Below are 26598 nucleotides of genomic sequence, written 5' to 3'. Positions count from 1 at the left end.
GGTGCAAAGCCAATGGGTTGTTTTGTCCTAGATGGTGTCAAGCTTCTTGAGTGTTGTGGGAGCTGCACTCATCCAGGCAAGTGGAAAAGTGGAAAGTATTCCATCACACTCCTGACTTGTGCCTTGTAGATGGTGGACAGGCTTTGGGAAGTCAGGAGGTGAGTTACTCACCGCAGGATTCCCAGCGTCTGACCTGCTCTTGTAGCCACAGTATTTATATGGCTAGACCAGTTCAGCTTCTGGTCAATGGTAACCCCCAGGATGTTGATAATGGAGGATTCGGTGGGGAGTGGTGATAATGCCATTGCATGTCAAGGAACAATGGTTAGATTCTCTCTTGTTGAAGATGGTCATTGCCTGACACTTGTGTGGTACAAATGTTACTTGCTACTTGTCAGCCCAAGCCTGGTTATTGTCCAGGTCTTGCTGCATTTGGACATGGGGCTGCTTCAGTTAGTTTTATGAAAATAAACTCCCTTTCTCTTGATTCAGGCAGACGGAGGATTGTTTTCACCTCTGACACTACAGCACCAGTGCTGGAGTGTCATGTGGTTTATATTCTCATGTGCCAGAAGTGGTGTTTGAACCCGTAACCCTCTTACTAACTGAACCAAGCAGCCACTCAAACTCATAAAACTTGAGGCACAAGAGTAAAATGGATGAGAAATTTGACATTGGGAGAGATTTTCAGCTTGCTGCACCCACAGTGTTAAACTGATGTTTGGGTTCTTGTTGCATTTATTAACCACCCCTTGTTGTCTAATGGTGATGGTGATAGTGGTGGTGGTGATGGTGATGATGGTGACGGTGACGGTGATGGTGGTGGTGATGGTAAGCTGCCTTCTCCTTAAACTCTTGGTGGAGGGTTTGTACTGTTGAACGATTTGCTAGGCTACCTCAGGGAGCTGTACTGCACCCCCAGTGCTAAACTGACATTGTAAAAACCTGGCTGATTATCATTTCTGTAATGGTCGGGTTGATCCACAATGTTAGTTTAACACCCAGCAGCAAGCTGTAAATCTCCCCGATTAGTGCTACAGATGTACGGTAGAGTTGTGGTGATGTTGCTGGGTTAATAATCCAGCACAACATGAGGACAAATCCCAACACAGCAATTTGAGAACTTGAATCCAGGATTGGAAGGCAAAAGCCGGTCTCAGTAAAAGTGACCATGAAGCTATTGGGTTGTTGTTAAAAACCCATCTGGTTCACTAATGCCCTTAAAAGAAGGAAATCTGCTGTGCTTATCCAGTTTGGCTTGTATTGTGACTCCAGACCCACACGACGGTGCGCCGCTCCTGAGGTGACCTAGCAAATCACTCGATTGTATCAAAGCTTCCAGCAGGAGTTTAAAAAGAAGGCAGATTACCACCACCATCACCTTCTCAAGACAACTAGGGATGGTTAACAAATGCAGCCGCAAGAGAATAGCATAGAATGCCAGCCTTACCAGTGATGACCACATCCCAAGAGTTTTTAAAAATTATTTTCAAGATAGAATAACAGCAAAAAAACAGTGTCAGCTGCGACCCAGTGGGTGGAACTCGTTTCAGAGTCAGAAGGTTATGGGTTAAAATCCCACTTCAGATACTTCAGCATAATCTAAACTGACACTTCAATACAGCACAGTCCCACGTCAGAATCCTGGCACACTTGGGACCAAGTCTGGGGCCATATTTTGGATTTTCCTGGATTTTGAATTACCCACTATTAGATTGGAGGCTGAATTTCTGTTGTCACGTAGTGCAGGACTAAGCCGCGATCTGGAACTCATAAAGCAGCTTCGCCAAAGGCTCAATGCTGCTCAGCAGAATCTCATCCCCTCTCCTGTGATCCATTAGTGGGAAATAAATACAGGTGGATCCCAGTTTTGGTTGGAAGGAATTAATGGAGCCAACTCCATTGTATGTATGTAACGCGGCTCCTTCGCTCTGACTCTAATCGTATGTTCCCCGAGGCTGCAGACCCTTCCTGAGAGAATCCCCGACTCTATCCCACCAGTGGAATAAGTGTGTCCAGTGTGTCCAGAAAAGAGGGAGCGCTGGGGGAAGCACGGGTTGGGGACGGGAGGTGGTGAGGCAGATCTTAAAGCACTGCGATGGACTCAGGCCCCGTGTGTGCAAAAACTGTCGCTGATTCCGTCCTCGGAGATCAGCCTGAGAATTGTCTCCTCGTTCCCACATTTACTCTGTTTTGGGATCAGCGCCCAGGTATCCTGAGAGAAAAATGGCTGGTTTTCGGACAATTCCGGTTCTCAGACAGCTGGATTCTGGACACCGTGCTGCATTTTCAGTGGTACCACATTGGCTGAGACATTAAACCAAGGTCCCATCTACCCTCTCGGGTAGGCACAGAAAGATCCCACAGCTCTCTTCCGGAGGAGAGGAAGGAAAGTCTCGCCAACGTTCTGGACAAATATTTATTCCTCGTCCGACATCACCAAAACGGAGAATCTAGTCATTATCAAGCAATGTGGGATTTGAACGCACGGACTGCACAACGATTATAAAACAAGCTTTGTTTATTCCGCTGGCATCAAAGCGATATCAACCCTCAGAGGGAAAGTGTGACTTCAAGGCCAGGGTTTTCCAGCCCCAGCGTGATGGGTCTGACTGTGGCGGATGTGACAAGACATTCAAGAGTCCGTTGACTTCAGCAGGACCGGAAAATCCTGCCGATGGGAGAGGCCAGAAAATTCCAGCCCAAGGAACAAGTTATTTACAGAGAATGTTCACTGCCGATGCTCCAGACCCCTGTCATATTCAGGCCTCAGTTCCTCATTGTAGCCACTCGCCAGGCTTGTTCTGCTGCCCAGCTCCTGGCTGCAGTCCTGTTCTCTCACTCCCTTTCTCATGAGGCTTCTCAGACTCGGGGTGCCGCCAGTCAGTTTTGGCTAGGTTTCCAATTCCATTCCTGGCTCCTTAGTCACCCCTCAGGGGCTTCAAGTTGCCCTAGGCTCCAGCCACGCTGCCACTTACAAGCCCTGGATGAGGTCTTGCTGCTTTCTCCCTCGCCTCATGGCCTCTGGCTCCACCCTTCAGCTTGTCAAAGACACTGCTCCCTGCAGGGAAGGTCCTACATGGGCTGACCAGTTCCCCTGCTCAGTGGTCTCCCCCAACATCACCACCTGTTGCCGGAGGCCCCGCTACAATCACATTAATGTTTGCTGGAGCTTGCTATGCGCAAATTGGCTACATTGCAACAGTGACTACACTTCAAAAGTACTTCATTGATCTTAAAGCACTTTGGGATCCCCTGAGGCCATGAAAAGTGCTATAGAAATGCAAGTCTTCCTTTCTTTTGAATTGTCTGATGCAATTGATTACCTCCCACCTCCTCCCATTTGTAGAGTAGGTGGTAGACACAGTGCTCCATTAATGTTGAAGTTAGATATACCTTAGACACAGTGTGGGTTAATGTTACTGAAGTTAGTCGCAAGCCTCAGCTAACAACTAAACAAGGTAGAAGGAAACTGCAGTCCACTGGCTAAAACCATTAATATAACTAATGAAGCATCACTTCAACCACATGAGTCCTTCACATGACTTTGAATTCAGCTGTTAAACCCCTCACGGGATTATTGCTCCTTTTACCATCAATTGTTACAGCGTTACATAAAAAATGTGAAGTACTGTTAAAACGCAAACTGCTTTAAATTTTCATTTTCATTATCGGACAGTTTGTTTATCCTTCTGGTCATATAAGACAAATGTTATTTTTCTATATCCAACAGCCTATCATAAGAACATGGGAAATAGGAACAGGAGTAGACCATTCGGCCCTTCGAACCTGCTCTCCCATTCAATAAGATCATGGCTGATCTTCTTGTGTTTCGATTACCTGGTTATTAGACAATATGAAAGAAAAGATACAATTATAAAACGTGCAGAAACAGAGGAACTTGGGGTATATGTGCTCAAATTGTTGACAGGGATGAGAAAGCGATTGATAAGGCATGTGGGACCCAGGATTTTATAAATAGAAGCATGTTATGGTGAACATTTATCAAACACTGGTTCCCGGTCCTGACTGGAGTACGTGTCCAATCCTGAGCACCATGCTTTAGAGAAGATGTAAAGGCATTGGAGACTGTGCAGAAAAGATTCACAAGAATCTTCCATGGATGAGGGGCTTCAATTTGAGGCTAGATGGGTGATACTGGGCTGGTCTCTTTAGAGACGGTTAGGAGGAGATTTTGATAGAGGTGTTCAAAATCATGAGGGGCCTGGACAGAGTAGATAGAGAAAAACTGTTCCCATTAGCTGAGGGGCTGGGAAGCAGATGACACTGATTTGAGGTGATTAGCCAAAGAACCAACAGTGACAGGAGGAAAAACCTTTATCATGCAGCGAGGGGTTAGGATCTGGAATGCACTGCCTGAGACCGTGGTGGAGGCAGATTCAATCGTGGCTTTCAAAAGAGAACTGGATAATTATCTGAAGAGAAAAGATTCGCAGGGCTTTTGGGGAAAGGTGGGGCGTGGGGCTAGGTGAGTTGCTCTTGCAGAGATCCAGTACAGGCACAACCTGCCGAATGCCATCCTCCTGTGCTGTAACCATTCTTTAATTCTATAATCAGATACATATTTCCACCATTTAGTTATGTTTGTGGCTTTCTCCTCACACTGTAAATTTGTATTCCCAGCTAACTACAACTTCATAAGCTGCCAAAACCTCATTGAGAAAAATCTCAATTGTTATGGTTACTGTGAATGTGATGACGTCTCAGTACCAAGTCTCATCCTCCTATCACCCCTGCGCTCGCTGATCTATTGGCTCCCAGTCCGTCAATGCCTCACATTTAAAATTCTCATCCTTGTTTTCAAACCCCTCAATGACCTCACACCACCAACCACCACCTGCCTACCACCTCCAATCTCTGTAATCTCCTCCAGCCCTACAACCCTCCAAGATCTCTGCATTCCTCCAATTCTGGTCTCCTGTACATCACCAAATGATGGCCATGCCTTCAACCGCTTACGTCTTATGATCTAGAATTGCCTTCCTAAACTTCTTCGCCTCTCTAATTATCTGACCCAATATCTCCTTATTTGGCTTGGTATCAATTTTTGTCTAATAATTAATGCTCTTGTGGCGCACCTTGAGGTATTTTATTACATTAAAGGCTGTATATTAATATAAGTTGTTGTTGTTCACTAATAATTAATCCTTAGTTTGTGCATCAGGGATAAAAAAGGATACCTACCACATTCTCCAATCTTAATGTTCAGGCTAAAACTAATAATTGGATTTATTTTCAAATAAGGTATTTACAGAGAACAGCAAAATAGAGCAAGTAACTAGTAGAACAATTGTTATTGATAGGAGGGGGTTAATTTAAACAGCACTAATTTCTCCTCTCACCACCCATCCATACATACAAAGAAAGATTTGCTTCCCTCTTTATAAGCAGTTGTGTATTCCCCAACCCTCAGTTTCGGTGTGATCCAATTTCTATTAATAACCCCACAGCAAACTTGACATAGGGGGAACTCAAAAGGCTAGTTTATTTGCACACACTCAGTGTGGGAGGAGGGTTGCAATGTTGCACCCTTTGCATTCATACAGTAAAAGAGGGATAGAGAAAAGAAAAAATTACAGTGCGAAGATCACAAGAAAATATTGTTTCACATGAGTTCCAGTGTTCAGAATCAAAGCCCAATGAGGTATTCCTTCACGAGGTCAATGAACTGAAAACTGATGTGAGATAATTCACTTTTCCAGTGGTGTTGACTTCATGTGATGAGATAGGGATGCAGAGATAAATCAGTCTTGTAGGTGATGGTACAGAATTTCCAGCAGAAGCAGTATAGATGGGGCCAGGTATCCAACCTGAGCCAGAGTTCAATGTCTGTCAGGCTGCTAGTTAAATGGTAAAAAAGCAAACTGAGATTTTGCAGTTCAGCAAGGCAATACTACTGTTTCCACAAGCCAGAGGCCCACGTCACAAGACTCCCACCTCTCCACATTGTTTTGACAAAGGACATGTATCCATTGTCTGAGTCCCCAAAATTGTTACATGTCTCAACCATTAAGCATTGAAAGGAAGGTTGCAGGGCCCTTTGTCTTACCAGATAAGCAGACTCCTGCTAGCCAGCCTGAGTTATGAAATGCAGATGGCCTTTGTATTGCTCTTTGAATTTAGCCTGTGTAGCCCACAGGGGGGTCATTCGTGGCTTTTCGGAGATAATGATGTGCGAGTTACCCTGATACTGCCAGGTATCTTCTTTTATTCAGGGTCACAGACAGACATAGGGCAGAATATTGCCATCGGTGTGTGGGGGTGAAGGTGGGTCCGACACACCGATGCATAAAATGACGCGAAATGACGTCAGGCTTGCGTTATTGCGTTTGGCGGGTGCGCACCGGAGATGGCTGCACGCCCACCAAACTGTCAACGGCCTATTAAGGCCATTAAAAATGCAATTAAAGTTGTCAACAATGCTGCCTGCCCAACCTTAAGGTTATCGGCAGGCGAAGAGCCCAATCAGCCTTTGCGTTTTTCAGGAAACCTCATCCACGGGCAGGATGAGGTTCCCTGAAGCTTGTATAAAATAAATAAATAACTTTTCGTGGCTTCACAAACATGTCCCAGCTCGTGTGACACTGACACGTGAGGGGACATGTTTAAAAAAAATTTTCAATTTATTATTCATAAACTTTTATTATGTACTTAATCCCCCTGAGGCAGCTCCGTGCCTCGGAGATTGAAGCGCTCTTTCGCGCGAAACAGCGCAGGCCCCGACTCTCCCTCCTCCCCCCCGCCCGCACAGGTAGCGTTGAGCGCTACGGAACACTTATTATCCTGGGCGGGCCTTAATTGGCTCACCCGCGTAAAATGGCGGCACGCAGCTGATCGTGGGTGGCGATTGGCTCCCTGCCCGGCCCCACCCACTCCCACCCAGCCTGCCTGACGTAGGTAAGATTCAGCCCATAGATTCAGCCATTTTAGGTCTTTGTCTAGGAATTTTTTAGAGATTGCAATGAGCGTATCTCTCCATACATTTTATTTTTAAAAAATATACAGGGTGAGGTCTTAGTCCTTCACAGAATGCTTATTTAGAAAATACCAATCAATGATTTCCAATTTCTTAATGACCAGTCTTAATATGAGAGGCATATCTTACACACACACACACGCACAGTATATATGTTGTTTGGAATGATGATTTGATCAGATTAATGTCACAGTGAAAGCTTTCAACATCGATTGTTGACGTTAGCAAAGAAAGGTCAACAAAATCTCCAATTTACCATTTCAGGGGGCATTAGCAGCAGCTTCCAATCTTTTAACAAACTATCAAATCTTTGAGAAGCTCTGCCTCCTGTCAGATTACAGTGCAAAAGTAACCTGGTGTCCATTTCCGCTGAAGCAAAGTAACTCACTACAGCAACTCCATAATGCTATCACATGCTTAGCCAACAGGTCTTGCTCATTTCTCTTTAGCTGACTAAAAAAGAAATATGCATTTGCCTCAATGAATCACAGATGTTGGGTCAGGTGGAAGGTTATAGTTTCTCGCGAATCATCTGCCTCTGTTATACTTCATTAAATTAATTGGTATTACATCTACCTCAGGTATAATGAATGCTTTATCCCTTCTCTGATTTTTGGATTTGGCCTATCTCGAGTTTTGAGAAGCAATTCAGTCATTAGTCAATCGGCATCCCTTGTATTGCTGAATCAGAAGGTGGTTCAATACCCACTTCAAAGACTGGAACATCAAATCTAGTGGTGAGGGAGCGTTGTACTGTCAGAGGGTCAGTACCGAGGGAGCACTGTACTGTCAGAGGGACAGTACTGAGGGAGCGCTGTACTGTCAGAGGGACAGTACTGAGGGAGCACTGTACTGTCGGAGGGACAGTACTGAGGGAGCGCTGTACTGTCAGAGGGACAGTACTGAGGGAGCACTGTACTGTCAGAGGGACAGTACTGAGGGAGCGCTGTACTTTCAGAGGGACAGTACTGAGGGAGCACTGTACTGTCAGAGGGACAGTACTGAGGGAGCGCTGTACTGTCAGAGGGACAGTACTGAGGGAGCACTGTACTGTCAGAGGGACAGTACTGAGGGAGCGCTGTGCTGTCGGAGGGTCAGTACCGAGGGAGCACTGTACTGTCAGAGGGACAGTACTGAGGGAGCGCTGTACTGTCAGAGGGACAGTACTGAGGGAGCACTGTACTGTCAGAGGGACAGTACTGAGGGAGTGCTGTGCTGTCAGAGGGTCAGTACTGAGGGAGTGCTGTACTGTCAGAGGGTCAGTACTGAGGGAGCGCTGTACTGTCAGAGGGACTGTACTGAGGGAGCACTGTACTGTCAGAGGGACAGTACTGAGGGAGTGCTGTACTGTCAGAGGGTCAGTACTGAGGGAGTGCTGTACTGTCAGAGGGTCAGTACTGAGGGAGTGCTGTACTGTCAGAGGGACAGTACTGAGGGAGTGCTGTGCTGTTGGAGGATCACTACTGAACGAATGCTGCACTGTCAGAGGATCAGTACTAAGGGAGCACTCTACTGCAGGAGGATCAGTACTAAGGGCCACGCTGCACAGTCAGAGGATCAGTACTGAGGGAGCATCACACTGTCAGAGGGTCGATACTGAGGGTGCACCACACTGTCGGAGAGTCAGTACTGAGGGAGCACTGCACTCTCGGAGGCTCAGTACTGAGGGAGTGCCACGATGTCAGAGGGTCACTACTGGAGGAGTGCTGCAGTGTCAGAGAGTCGGTACTGAGGCAGCACCACACTGTCGGGGGATCAGAGCTGAGGGAGTGCTATACTGTCTGAGGGTCAGTGGGGAGGGAGTGCTGTACTGTCGGAAGGGCAGTACAGAGGGAATTCTGTAACGTCGGAGGGTCAGTACTGAGGGAGTGTTGTACTGTTGGAAGGTTAGTACTGAGGGAGTGCTGTACTGTCGTAGGGTCAGGGCTTAGGGAGTGCTGTACTGTCGGAGGTCGTACTGAGGGAGTGCTGTACTGTCGGAGGGTCAGTACTGAGGGAGTGCTGTACTGTTGGAAGGGCAGTACTGAGGGAGTGCTGTACTGTTGGAAGGGCAGTACGGAGGGAATTCTGCATTGTCAGAGGGGCTGTCTTTTGTTGATGGGACACTAAACCAAGGCTCTATCTTTGCCCAGAAGTAGATTTTGAATAAAAACAATGTCCTGGCTTATATTTGTTTCTCAAACAGCATCACCAAATTATAGATGATCTGGCCATTTTCACAATGCTGTTTGGTTGGACTTTACTGAATGCAAACTGGCTCCACATTCCCTACATTATAGTAATAACTACACTTCAAACAAAAACCTAGAAAACTTCTCATGGGCCTAGCCTACATTCTGAGAACAATTTTTTAAAAATAGTATCCAATTGTAGAGAACATGTGATATCAAAGATAATCTGCAAACTGTGGCCTCACATTACCGTAACAACCTTTAAATGAAACAATATTAATTCAGTTTGACTAATTGTTATAAATTCTTTCTATAAATTATAAACCAATTGTTATAAATTCTTTCTTTGCAACCACATTTTCCATATCCTCATTGAAATCGATATTAATGTGCTTTGTGTATTTGTTCAATGAGAAATTGGAGAACCTGGGATTTGTTCTTAGGGTAAAGAAAGGTTAAGACAGACCGGATACAGGTTTTCAAAATCACAAGAAGTTTTGGCAAAGTGGAAAAGGAGAAGCTGTCACCACTGAAAGGAGAGTTAGTAACCAGAGGATAAGAGGGGGAGAGGAGAAGAAATGTTTTAATCTCAGCAAGTTGTTGTGATCTGGAATGCGCTGACTATAATGATGGTGGAAGCAGATTCATCAGGAACGTTCAGAAGGGAAACGGATAAATACTTGGAGAAAATAAGGAGGGCTATAAGGAAATAGCTTTGAAGTGGGACTAATTGGAGAGCTCAAAGAGCTGGCATAGGCATGGTGGGCTGAATGGCCTCCTTTTGTGCCGTGTAATTCTGATTCAACAAGAGTTTGGCATGACCTTTTGTCTCGGGATTCCTAATGTCCAGTGTCCCCGGCTTCATCACTTGAAAGGCACAATTTTTCTGTCTAAGCTCAAATGTTAATCCTCCTCTCCCCTAAATACATTTGCTCCACCTCCAACCCCCACTCCTCTCACCCCCCACCCCACACCACCCCACCCCCACCTCTGACTTGTGTTCCCAGTAGAAAGGGCTTGCTGCACAGTTTATGCAATCCCTTGCCTTTAGACTGGAAAGGTTAAGCCTGGAATAATGTTGCTAACTTTCTTCTCTCAGAGGGTAGCTAATCTGTGGAATTCTTTAGCGCAGAGGGCTGTAGAGGCTGGGTCGTTCAGTATATTCAAAGTTGAGACAGGTAGATTTTTAATCAGTAAGGGAATCAAAGGTTATGGGGAAAAGGCAGGAAAGTGGAGTTGAGGATTATCAAGTCAGCCGTGATCTCATTGAATGGGGGAGCAGACTCGATGGGCCGAATGGCCTACTTCTGCTCCTACGTCTTATGGTCTTATAATTGTGATTAAATATATTCCTAGAGGTTTCAACACATGACTTGCCCCCACATTCCAGCCATCATTCGGCAAACACATCCATCCTTGTGATGCACGGCCTTCCTACACCAATTGGAAAGCAAAAAGATTCATTACCCAATTGGACGATGCTTGACTGTCAGCCAAACAGCCTTTTTTTTGCCCCCATTTTGAATATTCTTATATCTGGTACAGAAAAACATTCAAAGAAAATGACCAAAAAAAACCAAATTTTTTTTAATGTCCCAAAGATTTTCTCCAGGGTTGCACACAGCAGCGTCCTGGAGATTGATCTGGAGACTCCAGGCCAATCCTGGAGGGTTGGCAATCCTAGCCTGGTGGGAAATAAGTTGAAGATTCAGCTCTTGACATAACTGTGTCAAAGCGTGAAAGACTGACCTGAGACCAGGCAGTGCCTCGGCACACCCAGAAGACAAAGGCTGTCATTAAATTGTCAATTGAAGCAATTCTTGTCCAAATGCAGCAAGACTTGGACAATATCCAGGCTTGGGCTGACAAGTGTCAGGCAGTGAACATCTCCAACAAGAGAGAATCTAACCATTGCCCTTTGACATTCAATAGCATTATGATCACTGAATCCCCCTCTATCAACATCCTGGGGGTTACCATTGACTAGAAACTGAACTGGACCAGCCATATAAATACTGTGGCTACAAGAGCAGGTCAGAGGCTGGTATCCTCTGGCAAGTAACTCACTTCCTGACTCCCCAAAGCCTGTCCACCATCTACAAGGCACAAGTCAGGAGTGTGATGGAATACTCCCCACTTGCCTGGATGAGTGCAGCTCCAACAACACTCAAGAAGCTCGACACCATCCAGGACAAAACAATCTGCTCCATTGGACCCCCATCCACAAACATTCATTCCCTCCACCACCGAAGCAAAGTAGCAGCAGTGTGTACCATCTACAAGATGCACTGCAGGAACTCACCAAGGCTCCTTCAACAGCACCTTCCAAACCCAGGACAGCTACCATCTAGAAACAAAAGGGCAGCAGAGAGATGGGAACACCACCACCTGGAAGTTCCCCTCTAAGCCACTCATCATCCTGACTTGGAAACATATCTCTGTTCCTTCACTGTCGCTGGGTCAAAATCCTGGAACTCCCCCCGCTAATAACATTGTGGGTGTACCTACACCACATGGACTGCAGCGGCTCAAGAAGGCAGCTCACCACCACCTTCTCAAGGGCAACTAGCGATGGGCAATAAATGCTGGCCCAGCCAGCGAAGCCCACATCCTGTGAATGAATATCTAAAAAAAACCTCCATGATTGTCAGCAAACTGAACAATGTGGAAATCCACCAAGCAGATTTTCATGATTTTTTACAAATACACTCCCTAGTTTAAAATAAGGTTGTTTCTTTAAATACGGTTTTCCCATATAATCACGAGGCCTTCTTTCACCTCCAAGTCATAATGTGAAGGGTTCAAAGGCCATTCCACAGAGGCCCTGGTGAGTGGGGATTAGAATCCGATCTCTAAACGCTCGAATTACTTTCACAGTAGGATTCACACCTGGACAGAGTGACTAGAGGCTCAGGGGTAGCATTCCTGCCTCTGGGTCATTGGGTTGGTTGGGTCCAAGGTCCAGTTCAAGCCGTTCCACAGGCTGGGGGCTGGAACTCTGTCTCTGATAAGGCTAACATCGATCAGGGTTTTTTGTGTCTGAAGATCACGGGCGACCCCATAGTAAATGGTGAGGGTGGGACCACCTTGCCTTACCTGCAGCCCACCCTGGAGCATGTTGTCGAAAGGGAAAAACTGTGAGGAAGGCAACGGGAAACTACTTGATCCTAGCAAATGGCTTGACCGGAGTTAGGATCTTCCAATTGGGCTACAGCACATTGAGTGGAGACATGTAAATATTGTATTTTGTTACAAAATAGATCAACAGTTAGGACGATTGAAAAAGAACATTAAAAGCCCGACGAAGAGACACGCAGCCCAGACTCAAAGAGCTGAATGGTCTCCTTCTGTGCCAGAATGTTCTATGATTCTATCTGCGATCTGAGAAAAATAAACACATACTGTTCGTCAGTGAGTGTCAAGTGAATTTTTCTGCTGGTGGCTGTGATTGTGAGGAATTTGTGTTTGTTATGGATGACCGATCTGCTGAAGGAGTCACACGTCTCTTTATTTGTCTAAAAGAAAGAGTTGCAAAATTTCGGACTGGCCTCGCTATCCAGGCTGGTTGAAAAAGCCATTATCAGACTGTAAATCTATCACAAGGCCTCTGGCGCAAATCCCAAGGCCGCTTCACTCATTACAACAGCTCAAAGACGGACAATGGGATATTTGCCTTTCTGTGCCGTTTTGAAGAGAGTTTAATCTCCCTGCAGCAGGCACTGGAGCAGATTTCCCAGCTCAGCCTAAAGCCTAAGGATTTCGGCAGGGTGAAGAATGTGACTGGAAGCAGTTTCTGCCCAATTTTTGTGACATGGACTTTCCACCCCACCACCCCACTTCCCCCTCACCCCCCCACCCCACACTCCCACCCCCCCCCAACTCTCCCCCACACTCCCCCCCCCCCCCCGCTTCCCCCCACACTCCCCTTCTGCTTCACCCCACCCGCGTCACTTCCCCCTCCCCCCCACCCCGCAGTTCTCAGTTGTTGTGGCATGAAGTGGAAATATCTCCCTCTATATCTACCCATGGAAGACTCACCTATTGCAAAAATCTCACAACTTCAAAGCAGGGAGATCATTTCAGCAGCAAGATGTCAACGAATGAACCACACTTTCCTTTACTGCCATAAAGTAAAGCAATTGCACAACAACTCAGTACCTTGGTATAATTGATGGAATAAACATCTTCTCACACAGAACACAGAATCACACAGTGCAGGAGAGGCCCTTCGGCCCATCGAGACTGCACCGACACATGAGAAACACCTGACCTACCTACCTAATCCCATTTACCAGCACTTGGCCCATAGCCTTGAATGTTATGACGTGCCAAGTGCTCATCCAGGTACTTTTTAAAGGATGTGAGGCAACCCGCCTCCACCACCCTCCCTGGCAGCGCATTCTAGACCGTCACCGCCCTCTGGGTAAAAAAGTTTTTCCTCACATCCCCCCTAAACCTTCTGCCCCTCACCTTGAACTTATGCCCCCTTGTGACTGACCCTTCAACTAAGGGGAACAGCTGCTCTCTATCCACCCTGTCCATGCCCCTCATAATCTTGTACACCTCGATCAGGTCGTCCCTCAGTCTTCTCTGCTCCAAAGAAAACAACCAAAGTCTATCCAACCTCTCTTCATAACTTAAATGTTTCATCCCAGGCAACATCCTGGTGAATCTCCTCTGCACCCCCTCCAGTGCAATCACATCCTTCCTATAATGTGGCGACCAGAACTGCACACAGTACTCCAGCTGTGGCCTCACCAAGATTCTATACAACTCCAACATGACCTCCCTACTTTTGTAATTTATTCCTCGATTGACAAAGGCAAGTGTCCTATATGCCTTTTTCACCACCCCACCAACATGCCCCTCTGCCTTCAGAGATCTATGGACACACACGCCAAGGTCCCTTTGTTCCTCAGGACTTCCTAGTGCCATGCCGTTCATTGAATACTTCCTTGTCAAATTGCTCCTTCCAAAGTGTATCACCTCACACTTTTCAGGGTTGAATTCCATCTGCCACTTATCTGCTCATTTGACCATCCCATCTATATCTTCCTGTAGCCCAAGACACTCAACCTCACTGTTAACCATCCAGCCAATCTTTGTGTCATCCGCAAACTTACTAATCCTACCCCCTACATAGTCATCTATGTCGTTTATATAAATGACAAATAATTGGGGACCGAGCACAGATCCCTGTGGTACGCCACTGGACACTGGCTTCCAGTCACTAAAGCATCCTTCTGTCATCACCCTCTGCCTCCTTCTTAAGCTCCACCCTGCACTTTCTGTACTCCACTAATGCTTCCGCTGATTTGCTTCCCTTGTACCTGCTGAAAGCCTCTCTTTTCCTTCTCATCGTAACCTGAATATCTCTGGTCATCCTTGGTTCTCTGGGCTTGTTACTCCTTCCTATCACCCTAGAGGGAACATGTTGAGCCTGTCCCCTCCCCATTTCCTTTTTGAACACCCCCCACTGTTCCTCTGTAGATTTCCCCACAAGTAACTGTTCCCAGTCTACCTTGGCAAGATCCTGCCTTATTTTACTAAAATCCACTCTCCCCCAATCCAAAACATTTTTTTGCAACTTGTCAATTTCTTTGTCCATAACAAGCTTAAATTGTACCATGTTGTGGTCGCTATCACTAAAATGCTCACCCACCACCACCTCAGCCACTTGTCTGGCTTCATTCCCCAGAATTAGGTCCAGCACTGCGCTGTCCCTTGTTGGACCCTTTACATATTGACCTAAAAAGTTCTCCTGTACACATTTCAAGAAATCCACTCCATCCAAGCCCTTAACACTAAGTCTATCCCAATTAATGTTGGGAAAGTTGAAATCACATAATATAATTCCCTATTGTTATTGTTTTTACACACCTCCACACATTGTGCACATATTTGCTCCTCAATTTCCCACTGATTATCTGGGGGTCTATAATAAACAAGTAATAATGTGGTTGCCCCTTTTTTATTCCTAAGTTCTACCCACAAAGCTTCATTCGATGCCCCCTCCAGGATATCATCTCTCCTTACTGCAGTAACTGACTCCTTAACTAATAATGCAATGACTCCTCCTATTTTACCCCCTCCCCTGTCTCGCCTGAAGATTCTATATCCTGGAATGTTGAGCTGCCAATCCTGCCCTTCCCTCAACCATGTCTCAGTGATGGCTACTATAATCACAATTCCATATGTCAATCCTCACCCTTAACTCATCCGTTTTACCTGTAATACTCCTGGCATTAAAGTAGAGGCCATCCAGCCTTGCCTTACTCCCTTGAAGCTTATTGCAGCTGTACTCCCTCTGACTTGATTGTTTTACTGTATTATGATGTGTCCCTATTCTGCTAACATTCTGTGTCCCCTCCCCCTGCCGAATTAGTTTAAACTCCTCCCAACAGCACTAGCAAACGTGCCTGCAAGGATGTTAGTCCTGCTCTGGTTCAGATGTAGACCGTCCCGCTTGTACAGGTCCCACCTTCCCCAGAAACGGTCCCAGTGATCCAGGAATCTGAAACCCTCCCTCCTGCACCAACTCTTAAGCCACGTATTCATCTGCGCTATTCTCCTATTCCTGAGCTTGCTAGCACGTGGCACTGGGAGTAATCCAGAGATTACAACCCGAGAGGTCTTGCTTTTTAGTCTACTGCCTAACTCCCTGAATTCTTGATGCAAGAACTCATCCCTCTTTCTACCTATGTCATTGGTACCAACATGTACCATGACTTCTGCCTTATCACCCTCCCCCTTCAGGATGCCCTGCAGCTGTTCAGTGACATCCCGGACCCTGGCACCAGGGAGGCAACATACCATCCTGGAGTCATGTTGATGGCCACAGTAGCACCTATCTGTTCCCCTGACTACAGAATCCCCTATTACTATTGCTCTTCCTCCCTTCCTCCCCTCCTGTACAGACAGGCTGCTTGTGGTGCCAGAAGCTTGGCTCTGTCTGCACTCCCTGGAGGAACCAACGTCCTCATCAGCCTCCAAAATGGAATACCGATTTGCGAGCGGGACCCCAGGGGACTCCTGAACTACCTGCCTGTTTCTCTTGGACTGCCTGGTGGTCACCCATTCCCTTCATTCCTCAAGTCCCTTCATCTGCAGTGTGACCACCTCTCTAAACGTGCTATCCACGATGCTCTCAGACTCGCGGATGCTCCACAGTGTCCCCAGCCGCCGTTCCAGCTCTGAAACCCGAGCTTCCAGGAGCTGCAGCTGGACACACTTCCTGCACACATGCTGGTCCCGGGCACTGGAAATGTCCCCGGCTTCCCACATGGAGCACGAGGAGCACACCACGGCTTTGAGCGCTCCTGCCATGACTTATCCCTTTAAATTAAACCTTTTAAGTCAATTACTCTAGGGCCCTTCTTTCCTGATCCTTGTTACTGCAGAATATACAAACTGTGAACCACAAAAAGACCTTAAACCATAAGCGATTAAAGTAGCAAATACCTTACCCACTACTTACTAGTGATTCCTTTCCCTTGTAGCCTCTACTGCTGCAGCACGCTCTGAAGATTTAAGAATTTGGATAGCAAGGAAGAAATGCAAAGAGCACCTCCTCCCCTATGCACCGAATTCCCGCTTTGCACCAAATTCCGAATACCCACTCTGGCTGTGCCCCACTCTGGATGTGCTCTCTCCTGTTCGTGTGCGAGCACACTGTAGTGTGCTTCCACATAGTCCCTTTCTTAAATAGAGCTGACTTGACTCACCATTAGTTAAGCTTCAAATAGTAATTAACCCCTATTCGGGCCCTAATCAGGTTTCAGGTGATTGACAGTTAACTGTTGCACAGTCAGCTGAGTCAGCTACCTTACCAACCTTTTAACCAGACAACTGAACTTACAAAAATTAAAGCTGGTTGGAGACAAATTGACTCTAGCTTTGTTCTATTTCACAGGCTCTGGACACTGGGCTGATGTTCGCTGTGGGTGAGGGTGGGGTGGGTACTTGCGTCCAATGGTTGTGGGTGCCACCTCCCCCCGGGTAGCAGTCTTTAGCCTGGGTTGTGTCCCGCCAAAGGAGAAACCCCACAACTCTTCCAAATCCATGAGGAAAGACAACGGGAAACTACTTCACCTCCTCTTTCCCCAATGAGTGATTCATGGGCCTCACTTGTGGGACCTGAGTTCCAAACCTCCCCAGGCAGAGCACAATGAACAGACAAACAGTACACAGTGGAATGGCTTGTAGCAGGCATTAGCTGTGAGGTTGAGCTCTGAGCATTTTAAAGGAAGAATAAATAAACATTTGAAGAGAGGGAGAGAAGGGCACTGGGATTACGTTGGATTTTTCTAGCAAACAGCCAGCCCTGCCATGATGGACCAAAAGGCCTCCTCCTGTACAGTAACCTTCCATGTTCCTAAGGAATTTGGCTTGTGGTATGGTAATAGATAATAATAATAATAATATTAAAGAAAGGGGAACCAGTGGATGTGGTGTATTTGGATTTACGGAAGACTTTCGATAAGGTCCCACATAAGAGGTTAATAAGCAAAGTTAGAGCACATGGGATGGTGGGGGCGTGGGTAATATACTGGCATGGATTGAGAATTGGTTAATGGACAGAAAACAAAGAATAGGAATAAAAGGGTCGTTCTCAGGTTGGGAGGCTGTGACTAGTGGGGTACCACAAGGATCAGTACTTGGGCCACAGATGTTCACAATCTGTCTCAATGATTTGGATGTGGGGACCAAATGTAATATTTCCAAGTTTGCTGATGACACATCAGGTGGGAATATTGTGAGGACGATGCCAAGAGGCTTCATGGGATTTAGATAGGCTAAATGGGTGGGCGAGATCATGGTAGGTGGAATATAATGTAGAAAAATGAGAATTTATCCTCTTTGGTAGGAAAAACAGAAATGCAGAGTATTATTTAAATGGTGAGAGATTGACAAGTGTTGCTGTTCAAAGGGACATGGGTATCCTTGTTCATGAGTCACTAAAGTCTAGCAAGCAGGTGCAGCAAGCAATCAGGAAGGCAAATGGTTTACTGGCCTTTATTGCAAGAGGATTCAAGTACAGGAGTAAAGGGGTCTTAATGCAGCTGTATAGAACCTTAGTGATACCACACCTGGATTATTTCCCATGAGTCAGTTATGATGTATTTGAGAATTGACGACAGTAGTTACAATTTCAATAAATCAGCTTGCTGTTGCAATATAGGGTTAACGCCTCCATTAATATAGCACAGAGAGATGTTTGCTACAATTTGCGTTTATGTAGCACCCTTAATGTAGTAAAACAATCCAAGGTGTTTCACAGAAGAGATATCAGACAGAAATTGACACTGAGCCAAAGAAGAAGATGTTAGAGAGGTGACTAAAAGCTTGGTCAAAGTGGTAGGTTTCAGGACTGTTTTTTAAAGGAGGAAAGAGAGAGGGAGAGGTTTAGGGAGGAAATTACAGAGTTTAGGCACTAGATGCTGAAGGCTTGGTTGTCAATGGTAGACCAATGGTGGTGCCAAAGTCAGGGATACGTAAGAGGGGAGCAGGTATCTTGGACGGTTGAGGGGCTGGAGGAGGTTACAGAGGTGGCAGGGCGGTAGGGGGTGTGGGGGTGCTGGGAGGCAAGGCTCTGGAGAGATTTGAGCAACGGTGCATTAAGAATTTGTATGGGAACATTTCAATTTATGTGAAAAATATCTCACTTTATCACTAAGATTCTGCTCCTTATTTAATTCTGGGACTATTCTATTGGTGTTTAATATTAAATATGATTAATGATGTCATTGGTTAAAAATAAATTACTTTTCCTTAATTAATACTCTATCACACTCACATTTTTGTCCCATTAAGCAAACAATGATCATTACATTGCATTTCCTTGACAAGAAAAGTGGATGTTTTAAATAGCCCCAATTTAAGTTGATTCGCTATAAAGTGGTGTTTGTTTTAGGTCTGGTTTCCTCCATATAAGTCCCGATTTCCAGTATAATTAACAGCACAGAAACAGGCCATTAGGCCCAACTGGTCAATGCCAGTGTATATGCTCCAGTCAAGCCCCCTTAATTCACCCTATCAACAAATCCTTCTGTTCCTTTCTCCCTCGTGTATTTGTTTAACTTCAATGCGATTATTCTATTGTGGGCCAGGCAGTTCCAAATTCTCACCACTAAAGAATTTTCTTCTGAAATCCCTGTTGGATTTATTAGTGACTACTCACACTCTTAAATCGCATGATCTGGTCCTAATCACATTGCTGTATGTGGGAGCTTTTTTTCTCAATCATTCACGGGATGTGGGCATCGCTGGCTGGGCCAGCATTTATTGCCCATCCCTAATTGCCCTTGAGAAGGTGGTGGTGAGCTGCCTTCTTGAACCGCTGCAGTCCACGTGGTGTAGGTACACCCACAGTGCTGTTAGGGAGGGAGTTCCAGGATTTTGACCCAGCGACAGTGAAGGAACAGTGTGCACAAATCAGTTGCTGTGTTTCCCACATGATTACACTGATTACAGCAGTACATGTTTGGCTGTAAAGTGCTTTGAGACATCCTAAGGTCATGAAAGGTACTATATAGATGCAAGGAGAAGGAAGTAATGGATATGAACTTGTACTTCTGAGTACAGAAGATTAAAGGATGATCTAATTGAGATGCTGAAGTTGCTTAAAGGTTTTGATCTGGTACATTGAGAGAAACTATTTTCCCTCATAAGACAAAAACAAAATTACCTGGAAAAACTCAGCAGGTCTGGCAGCATCGGCGGAGAAGAAAAGAGTTGACGTTTCGAGTCCTCACGACCCTTCAACAGCAGTTCTGTTGAAGGGTCGTGAGGACTCGAAACGTCAACTCTTTTCTTCTCTACCGATGCTGCCAGACCTGCTGAGTTTTTCCAAGTAATTTTGTTTTTGTTTTGGATTTCCAGCATCCGCAATAGTTTTTTGTTTTTATTTTCCCTCATTGGTGGAGTCGAGAACAAGGGGGCATAACCTCGAACTTATAGCCAGACCATTCCTGATTGAAATCAGGAAGCACGTTTTCACACAAAGTGTATTGGAAATTGGGAACTCTCTCCCTCCCAAAAAGATGGGGTGACCAGTGGCGGGTGGGGGGGGGGGGTCAATTGAAAATCTTAAAACTGAGATTGATAGATTTTTGTTAGGCAATGTGTCAGGAAGATATAATAATTTTCATAATGTTATTGGAATTTATTGTAAAGCGGAGTAATAGTGGGGTCTGTGTCTATGTGTGTGTGGCACTTTTGAATTAAAGGTAGCTGGTCTGAGGGCTTTGATGTATCAGAGGATAAGCTAGGTTTGAAATTTTAAATAGGCAAACGTGGGGGGAAGTTTAGAATGTGAGGTGCAAAGGGAACATTTGCATTTTTAAATAAGCCAGGCTGGCTTGAATTCGAAGAGAGAGTGAAATGTTTCACCGAGCCAGGAGACGTTAGGGAACCGATGGGCAGGAGTTTTCCGTTGGCGTGTGGGGACCTGACACGCCAACACGTAAAATGATGCGCAATGATGTCAGGCTGCGCGCCCGCCGATATGCAAACGGCCTATTAAGGCCATTAAGGATTTTCATTAAAGTTATTATAAACGCTGCCCGTCCAGGCAGGCGAAAAGGACAAGCGGCCTTCACGTTTTTTTAGGAAACCTCATCCACGAGCGGGATGAGGGTTTCCTAAAGCTTATACTAAATAAATTTTAAAATTTTCATTAATATAAACACATGCCCCAACTCATGTGACGCAGTCAGTCACCTGAGGGGACATGTTTAAATCAACTTATAAACCTTTTATTTCGTTTTTTGAACATCGATTCAATCTCCCTGAGGCAGCTCCGAGTTGTGCCCCTTTTGCGCGCGTATGCGCAAAAGAGTGCTGGCCCTGACTCTCCATCCTTCCCCCCCCACCCGCACAGGTAGCGCTGAGCGCCACTGGTCGCGTATTACACTGGGCGGGCCTTAATTGGCCCGCCCGCGTAAAATGGCGGCGTGGAGCCGATCGTTGGCGGTGATCGCGGTGCTTCCACCGAGCCCGCCCACCAGATGAACAATCCTACCCCGTGTGTTTATGTTTCCAAAGATTACTGATAGAATTGGCGCTATAATAGATTTTTATTATTAGAGAGGTAAAAGCCAAAGATGCGGAAGTTGGCAGGGTATCCACCGACAATTAACAGGCCGATTAAGGCCATTAAAGTAATAATAAACTGAGATTTTTCATTGATCGTCCAACCTTATGGTTGGCGGGCAGGCAAAAAGGCCAAGCAGCCTTTGGATTTCTCAGGAAGCCCCGTCTGCGGGCAGCCTGAGCTTTCCAATAACATTTAAAATTTAAATAAAACATTTTAAATCTCTTTCAAACACGTCCCTGCTCACGTTTTTAACAGTGGTTAAATTTTTCATTTTTGTGTTTTTAAATCTTCAGCTCCCTGAGGCGGTTGTGAGCCTCCATTACGCGCACTCACAAGCATGCGCGTGAACCTCCGCCCTCACCCTCCTCCCACCCCTCACCCCAACACCTCCGCCCTCACCCTCACCCTCCTCCCGCCCCCCCGCCCCACCCCGGCACCTCCACCCTCACCCTCCTCCCCACCCCCCACCCCGGCACCTCCACCCTCACCCTCCTCCCCCCCACCCCGGCACCTCCACCCTCACCCTCCTCCCGCACCCACCCCCACCCCGGCAACGCTCAGCGCGCCTTGCACATTGTCCGGCCGTTGACTGGGCCGGCCAGCGTGGGATCGATGTCGGGGCCCGATCGCAGGAGGCGGGCAGTTTTGGGACTGCTCCTGCGCCCGCCCTCCTGCGCCCAGCCTCCTGCGCCCACCCTCCTGCGCCCACCCTCCTGCGCCCGCCCTCCTGCGCCCGCCCTCCTGCGCCCGCCCTCCTGCGCCCACCCTCCTGCGCCCGCCCTCCTGCGCCCGCCCTCCTGCGCCCGCCCTCCTGCGCCCGCCCTCCTGCGCCCGCCCTCCTGCGCCCACCCTCCTGCGCCCACCCTCCTGCGCCCGCCCGACACGGTAAAAATCTTGGCCAGAGTGAAACAATGAGAATTTGCATTCAAGGGGGAAAATATGTATAAACATGTATAAAGCAGCGATGGTTGTGTGTGAGGGAAGGCTTTCTAAGATCTAACACAAGTGTGAAAAGCCTCGAGCTGCTGGGTACAAGGAACTGAAGCTGAGAAAAACTCACTTTGAATTTGATTGTTCAGGGTATCGTGTGTTACTTTGCCTGGATCTTTTAAAATCTATGTTGCTGTTGCCTTAACAGAGATGTAACTGGGTTTAGATTCATTAGGGGATTTAGAATTTATCATAGTAGTAACTTGTAGATCTATGTATGTGCTCAAAATCATTTCTTCTATTAACAAAGGTTTAATTTAGTTTTGTAAGAAACCCATAAGACTCGGTGCCTCCTTTTACTGAATTCAAAGCCTGCATCTCAAAATAAGTACAAATTGCAAATAGTTGTGGCGGCTGCTTCAAGTTTCCTCTGGGATTTGGGCAGCTTGGCATTTACCATCCACCTGCCATAAAGAGTGTTTCAGATTATGGAACCAAGCTAAGCAAATGAAGTTGAGGTACAGATCAGCCATGATCTAATTGAACACCAGAACAGGTTTGAAGGGCTGAATGGCCTCCTCCTGTTCCTAGAAGAGGTTGCAGAGATGACCATACATCCCACTGTGCCTTTTTCATAGAGCTATCCATTTATTCCCAATCTCCTGCTCTTTCTTCATGGTCCTGTCAATTTTTCCCCTTCAGGTATTGAACCAAACCCTATTGAAAATTATTATTGAATCCCTTTTTTGTTCTTTCTCATCTCCACAATAACACAACATCATTTGAGCACTTGGATGAAAACGTACACAGTAAATAGCTGTCCTTACCTTTACAGCCCTCACAGGTAAGTGCATTGTAGTGATATCCCGAGGCCTTGTCTCCACACACGACACACAGCTCATCACCTTTCAACTTCCCAGAGAGGGAGCCCATCCTGGACTTCTTGGCAACCGGGATGTCACACTCGTCCGTGTCTTCATGGAAGATGGTGTCACAGGGCAGCTTTTTAGCATCGCACATTGCCGAGGAGTACCAGGCATCAGGGTACTGGGTGTAGTAGCTGTTGTTGGTGTAATATGGAGGCGCTGTGGAGCACAGCTGCATCGATGGTAATGGCATGTTGGGATATTGAGCGAAGGCAGAAACATCTGGGTCTTGCAAGGATAGGCTGGGTTGGTCAGTCATCACATCTTAGTTCAAAAAGGTAAAGAGAGAGAGAACCCAGTCAGTTAGATTGCTAGAATCATGGATTACAGAAGGAGGACATTCAGCCCATTCTGCCTGTACTAGCCCTTTGAAAGAGCTATCCAATTAGTCTCATTCCCCATAGCCCTGTAAATGTTTCCTGTTCAAGTAGTTATCCAATTCCCTTTTGAAGTTACTATTGAATCTGCTTCCATTGCCCTTTTCAGGCAGCACATTCCTCACAACGTTTAAAGAAATTCTCCACATCTGCCTCTTGGGTATTTTGCCAATAATCTTATACCTGTGTCCTCTGGTAATCAAAGTTCCTGCCAGTGGAACCAATTAGTCCTGAAAATATTCTTTCAAACAGCCCATTTCCATTAAGCCTCCTCTTAGAGCAAAGAAGGGTAAGAAGAATAATCCCAGCTTCTCCAGCCTCTTAACAAAACTGAGATCCCTCATCCCTGGTCCCATTCTAGTAAATTTCCTCTGCACCCTCTCAAAGCCTCAACAGCCTTCCTAAGGTGTGGTGCCCAAAATTGAACCCAAATTTTAACTCATCCAGAACCAATTCACTTGGACAAAGTTAAAATTGGTCCCAATACTCCTGTTGAGGCCTAAATAGTCATTGGATTAATTTAAACCTGGACCAATAGTGCTTGCATACATTTATGGCACCAACACATAGCACCTCTCTGTAGTATTAGGGTGTTCAGTGTTGAAAGGGTTAAAGTGTGGGACTGGAGAAACTGTACCACCCACATGATGATGTAAGAGACAGTTGAGCAAGAGTCGAGAGGAGAATGCTCATGGCTTAGACTGAGTGACACCTCAGGCGGAACCATCCGCTTCTTTTTGCAGCGGGCATCATAGCAGGAGGGAGCGGAAAATATCAGCACCTCACAAAAACCGGTTTCAGTCACAATTTGCTGAGCTCTGCTCCGCCCGTCAATAATGGGGCCACGTTTCCCACTGCCACATGTCGGGAACCTAATTTCAATACTTAAGCATCTCATTATAAGCCCTGAACGCCAGAATCATTTCCCCGCGCTGGATCATCCGGGCAATCACTACAACGTGTTTCACAACTGTACATAAGCGACATTGCACCCGGTGAGCTGCACTTCACTCGGGACTTTGAGGTCTGTTTGCCTACCTGGTTTTGGGCAGCACTCGCAGTCATCAGCGCCAGGATTCACAGGCAGCACCACAGCACCTTTAGAGGGACTCACAGGCAGGTCTCTGCCTACCAGACCAGCCGTAAGGCGGGGGTGGCTTTTCCATGGCTGCAGGGCGAGGGCTGTACTGTTTTTTTAATTCATGGGGATGTGGGTGTCGCTGGCTAGGCCAGCATTTATTGCCCATCCCTAAATGCCCTTGTTCATAAGGTAGTTAAGAGCCAACCACATTGGGACTAGGGAAGGAGGGTATCCCAGGGTATGTGCGGGGGGCGCATGTTAATCTGTACAAGTGGCCTCAAGATGGTGATGCCTGAGGAGGCAGTCTCCAGAGGAGATGAACCCAGATGAAGATGTGAGGGTGTGTGTGAGAGAGTGAGTGGTGATGTCCCTTGAGCTGGCAGTGAGTGAGATGCCAGTGAATGTGTGATGGGCTTGTGAGTGTGTGAGTTTTGAGTGATGAGATGGTTACCTTACCCTGGTGGCACGGATGAGATCATTCATCCTTTGTGCACTGAATGGCCAACCTCTCCTGTATAGCGTTGGCACTGACCACCATTGCCACCGCCTCTCAAGCTGGAGTGGCGAGATCGCTGGACCTCCTGAGGCCAGAGTGGGGTAGAGGACATCACGGTGGGCCTCCAAAAGGCATTCCAGTGACGGGTCACTGAACTCCTCTTGGCTTCACTGGAGCAGTCCTGGGCTGCCGGCATTGAGAACTGTGTGGGCGGCTGCAGTTTAGATATGGCACACGGAGTGAGGAAGCGGTGAGGTAACGGTGTGGCGGGCGATTCAGAGACCGCCCACCAGCGAGACGGCGTGTTTCCTGTGGCTGTATAATTGATGAGGCGGGAAGAAGATGCCAAAGTGTGAAAACCTGCCATTGCAGCTGGCAGATAAAATGTCATTTTTCATGCCCGCTATCTCACTTAGTGCAAATCTAGGATGATTCCACCCCTGGTCTTGTATATCTGTACTAGTTATGTTCATCCAATAAACCAGCTATTGTTCAGACATATCTATGTCTCTGCAATCATTCCTTAGCCTGTCACAACCAATGCTCTTGAGGTTTAATAAATGATCTCAGAGTAAAAGATCCCCTAGGAAACAGTGACCATAACATGGCAGAATTTAGCATTCAGTTTGAGAGTGAGAAACTTGGGTCGGAAACAACTGTGCTAAACTTAAAGAAGGGTCATTGCAAAGGAATGAGGGCAGAGTTGGGCTGGAGTGGGCTGGGAAAGGAGCTTAGCAGAAAAGACGGTTGATGAACAATGGCAGACGTTTAAGAAAATAGTTCATGATTCATAACAAAGATATATCCCAGTGAGAAAGAAGGATTCTAGGAAGAGAATAAACCAACCATAGTTAATCAAGGAAGCTAAGGATAGTTTCAAATTGAAAGCAAAAACTACAATGTGGCAAAGATTAGTGGTAAGCTAGAGGATTGGAAAAGTTTTAAAAAACCAACAAAAGATGACCAAAAATAATAATAATGAGGGAGAAAATAAACTTTGAGGGAAAGACTGGCAAGTAATATAAAAACGGACAGTGATACAATAAATACAATAACCATCACTAGAGAAAAAGTACTAGGGCAACTAATGGGGCTAAAGGCCAATAGGTCACCTGGACTTGATGGGTTGCATCCCAGGATATTAAAGGAAGTGGCTGCAGGGATAGCGAAAGCTGTCATAGCAATCTTCCAAGAATCCTTCAATTCTGGAAAAGTCCCAGAGGTTTGGAAAACTGCCAATGTAACACCCTTATTCAAAAAGGGAGGGAGACAAAAAACAGGTAACTATAGGCCAGTTAGCTTAACATCCGTCATTGGGAAAATGTTGGAGTCTACTATAAAGGATGTAATAGCAGAGCATTTAGAAATGCATAATCTAATCAAGCAGAGTCAACATGGCTTCATGAAGGGGAAATCATGCCTAAAAAATTTATTAGAATTCTTTGAGGAAGTAACAAGCAGGATAGATAAAGGGGAACCAGTAGATGTAATGTATTTGGATTTCCAAAAGGTGTATGATAAGA

General features: G+C 46.3%; 1 protein-coding gene across 1 annotated transcript in view; it reads right to left on the bottom strand.

Moving 5' to 3' along the window:
• The window catches only part of nr1h4 (nuclear receptor subfamily 1, group H, member 4), a 97383-nt gene that overhangs the window by 50159 nt on the left and 20626 nt on the right, over positions 1-26598 (bottom strand). The window contains exon 3 of the mRNA XM_078567669.1: positions 23023-23385. Within this exon, the coding sequence (XP_078423795.1) occupies positions 23023-23385 (363 nt within the window). The remainder of the gene's footprint in view (positions 1-23022; positions 23386-26598) is intronic.

This window comes from Cetorhinus maximus, chromosome 22 (genome assembly GCF_964194155.1).
Source record: "Cetorhinus maximus chromosome 22, sCetMax3.hap1.1, whole genome shotgun sequence".
NCBI classification, from domain to species: domain Eukaryota; kingdom Metazoa; phylum Chordata; class Chondrichthyes; order Lamniformes; family Cetorhinidae; genus Cetorhinus; species Cetorhinus maximus.
This window is presented reverse-complemented; position numbering and strand designations above follow the sequence as displayed.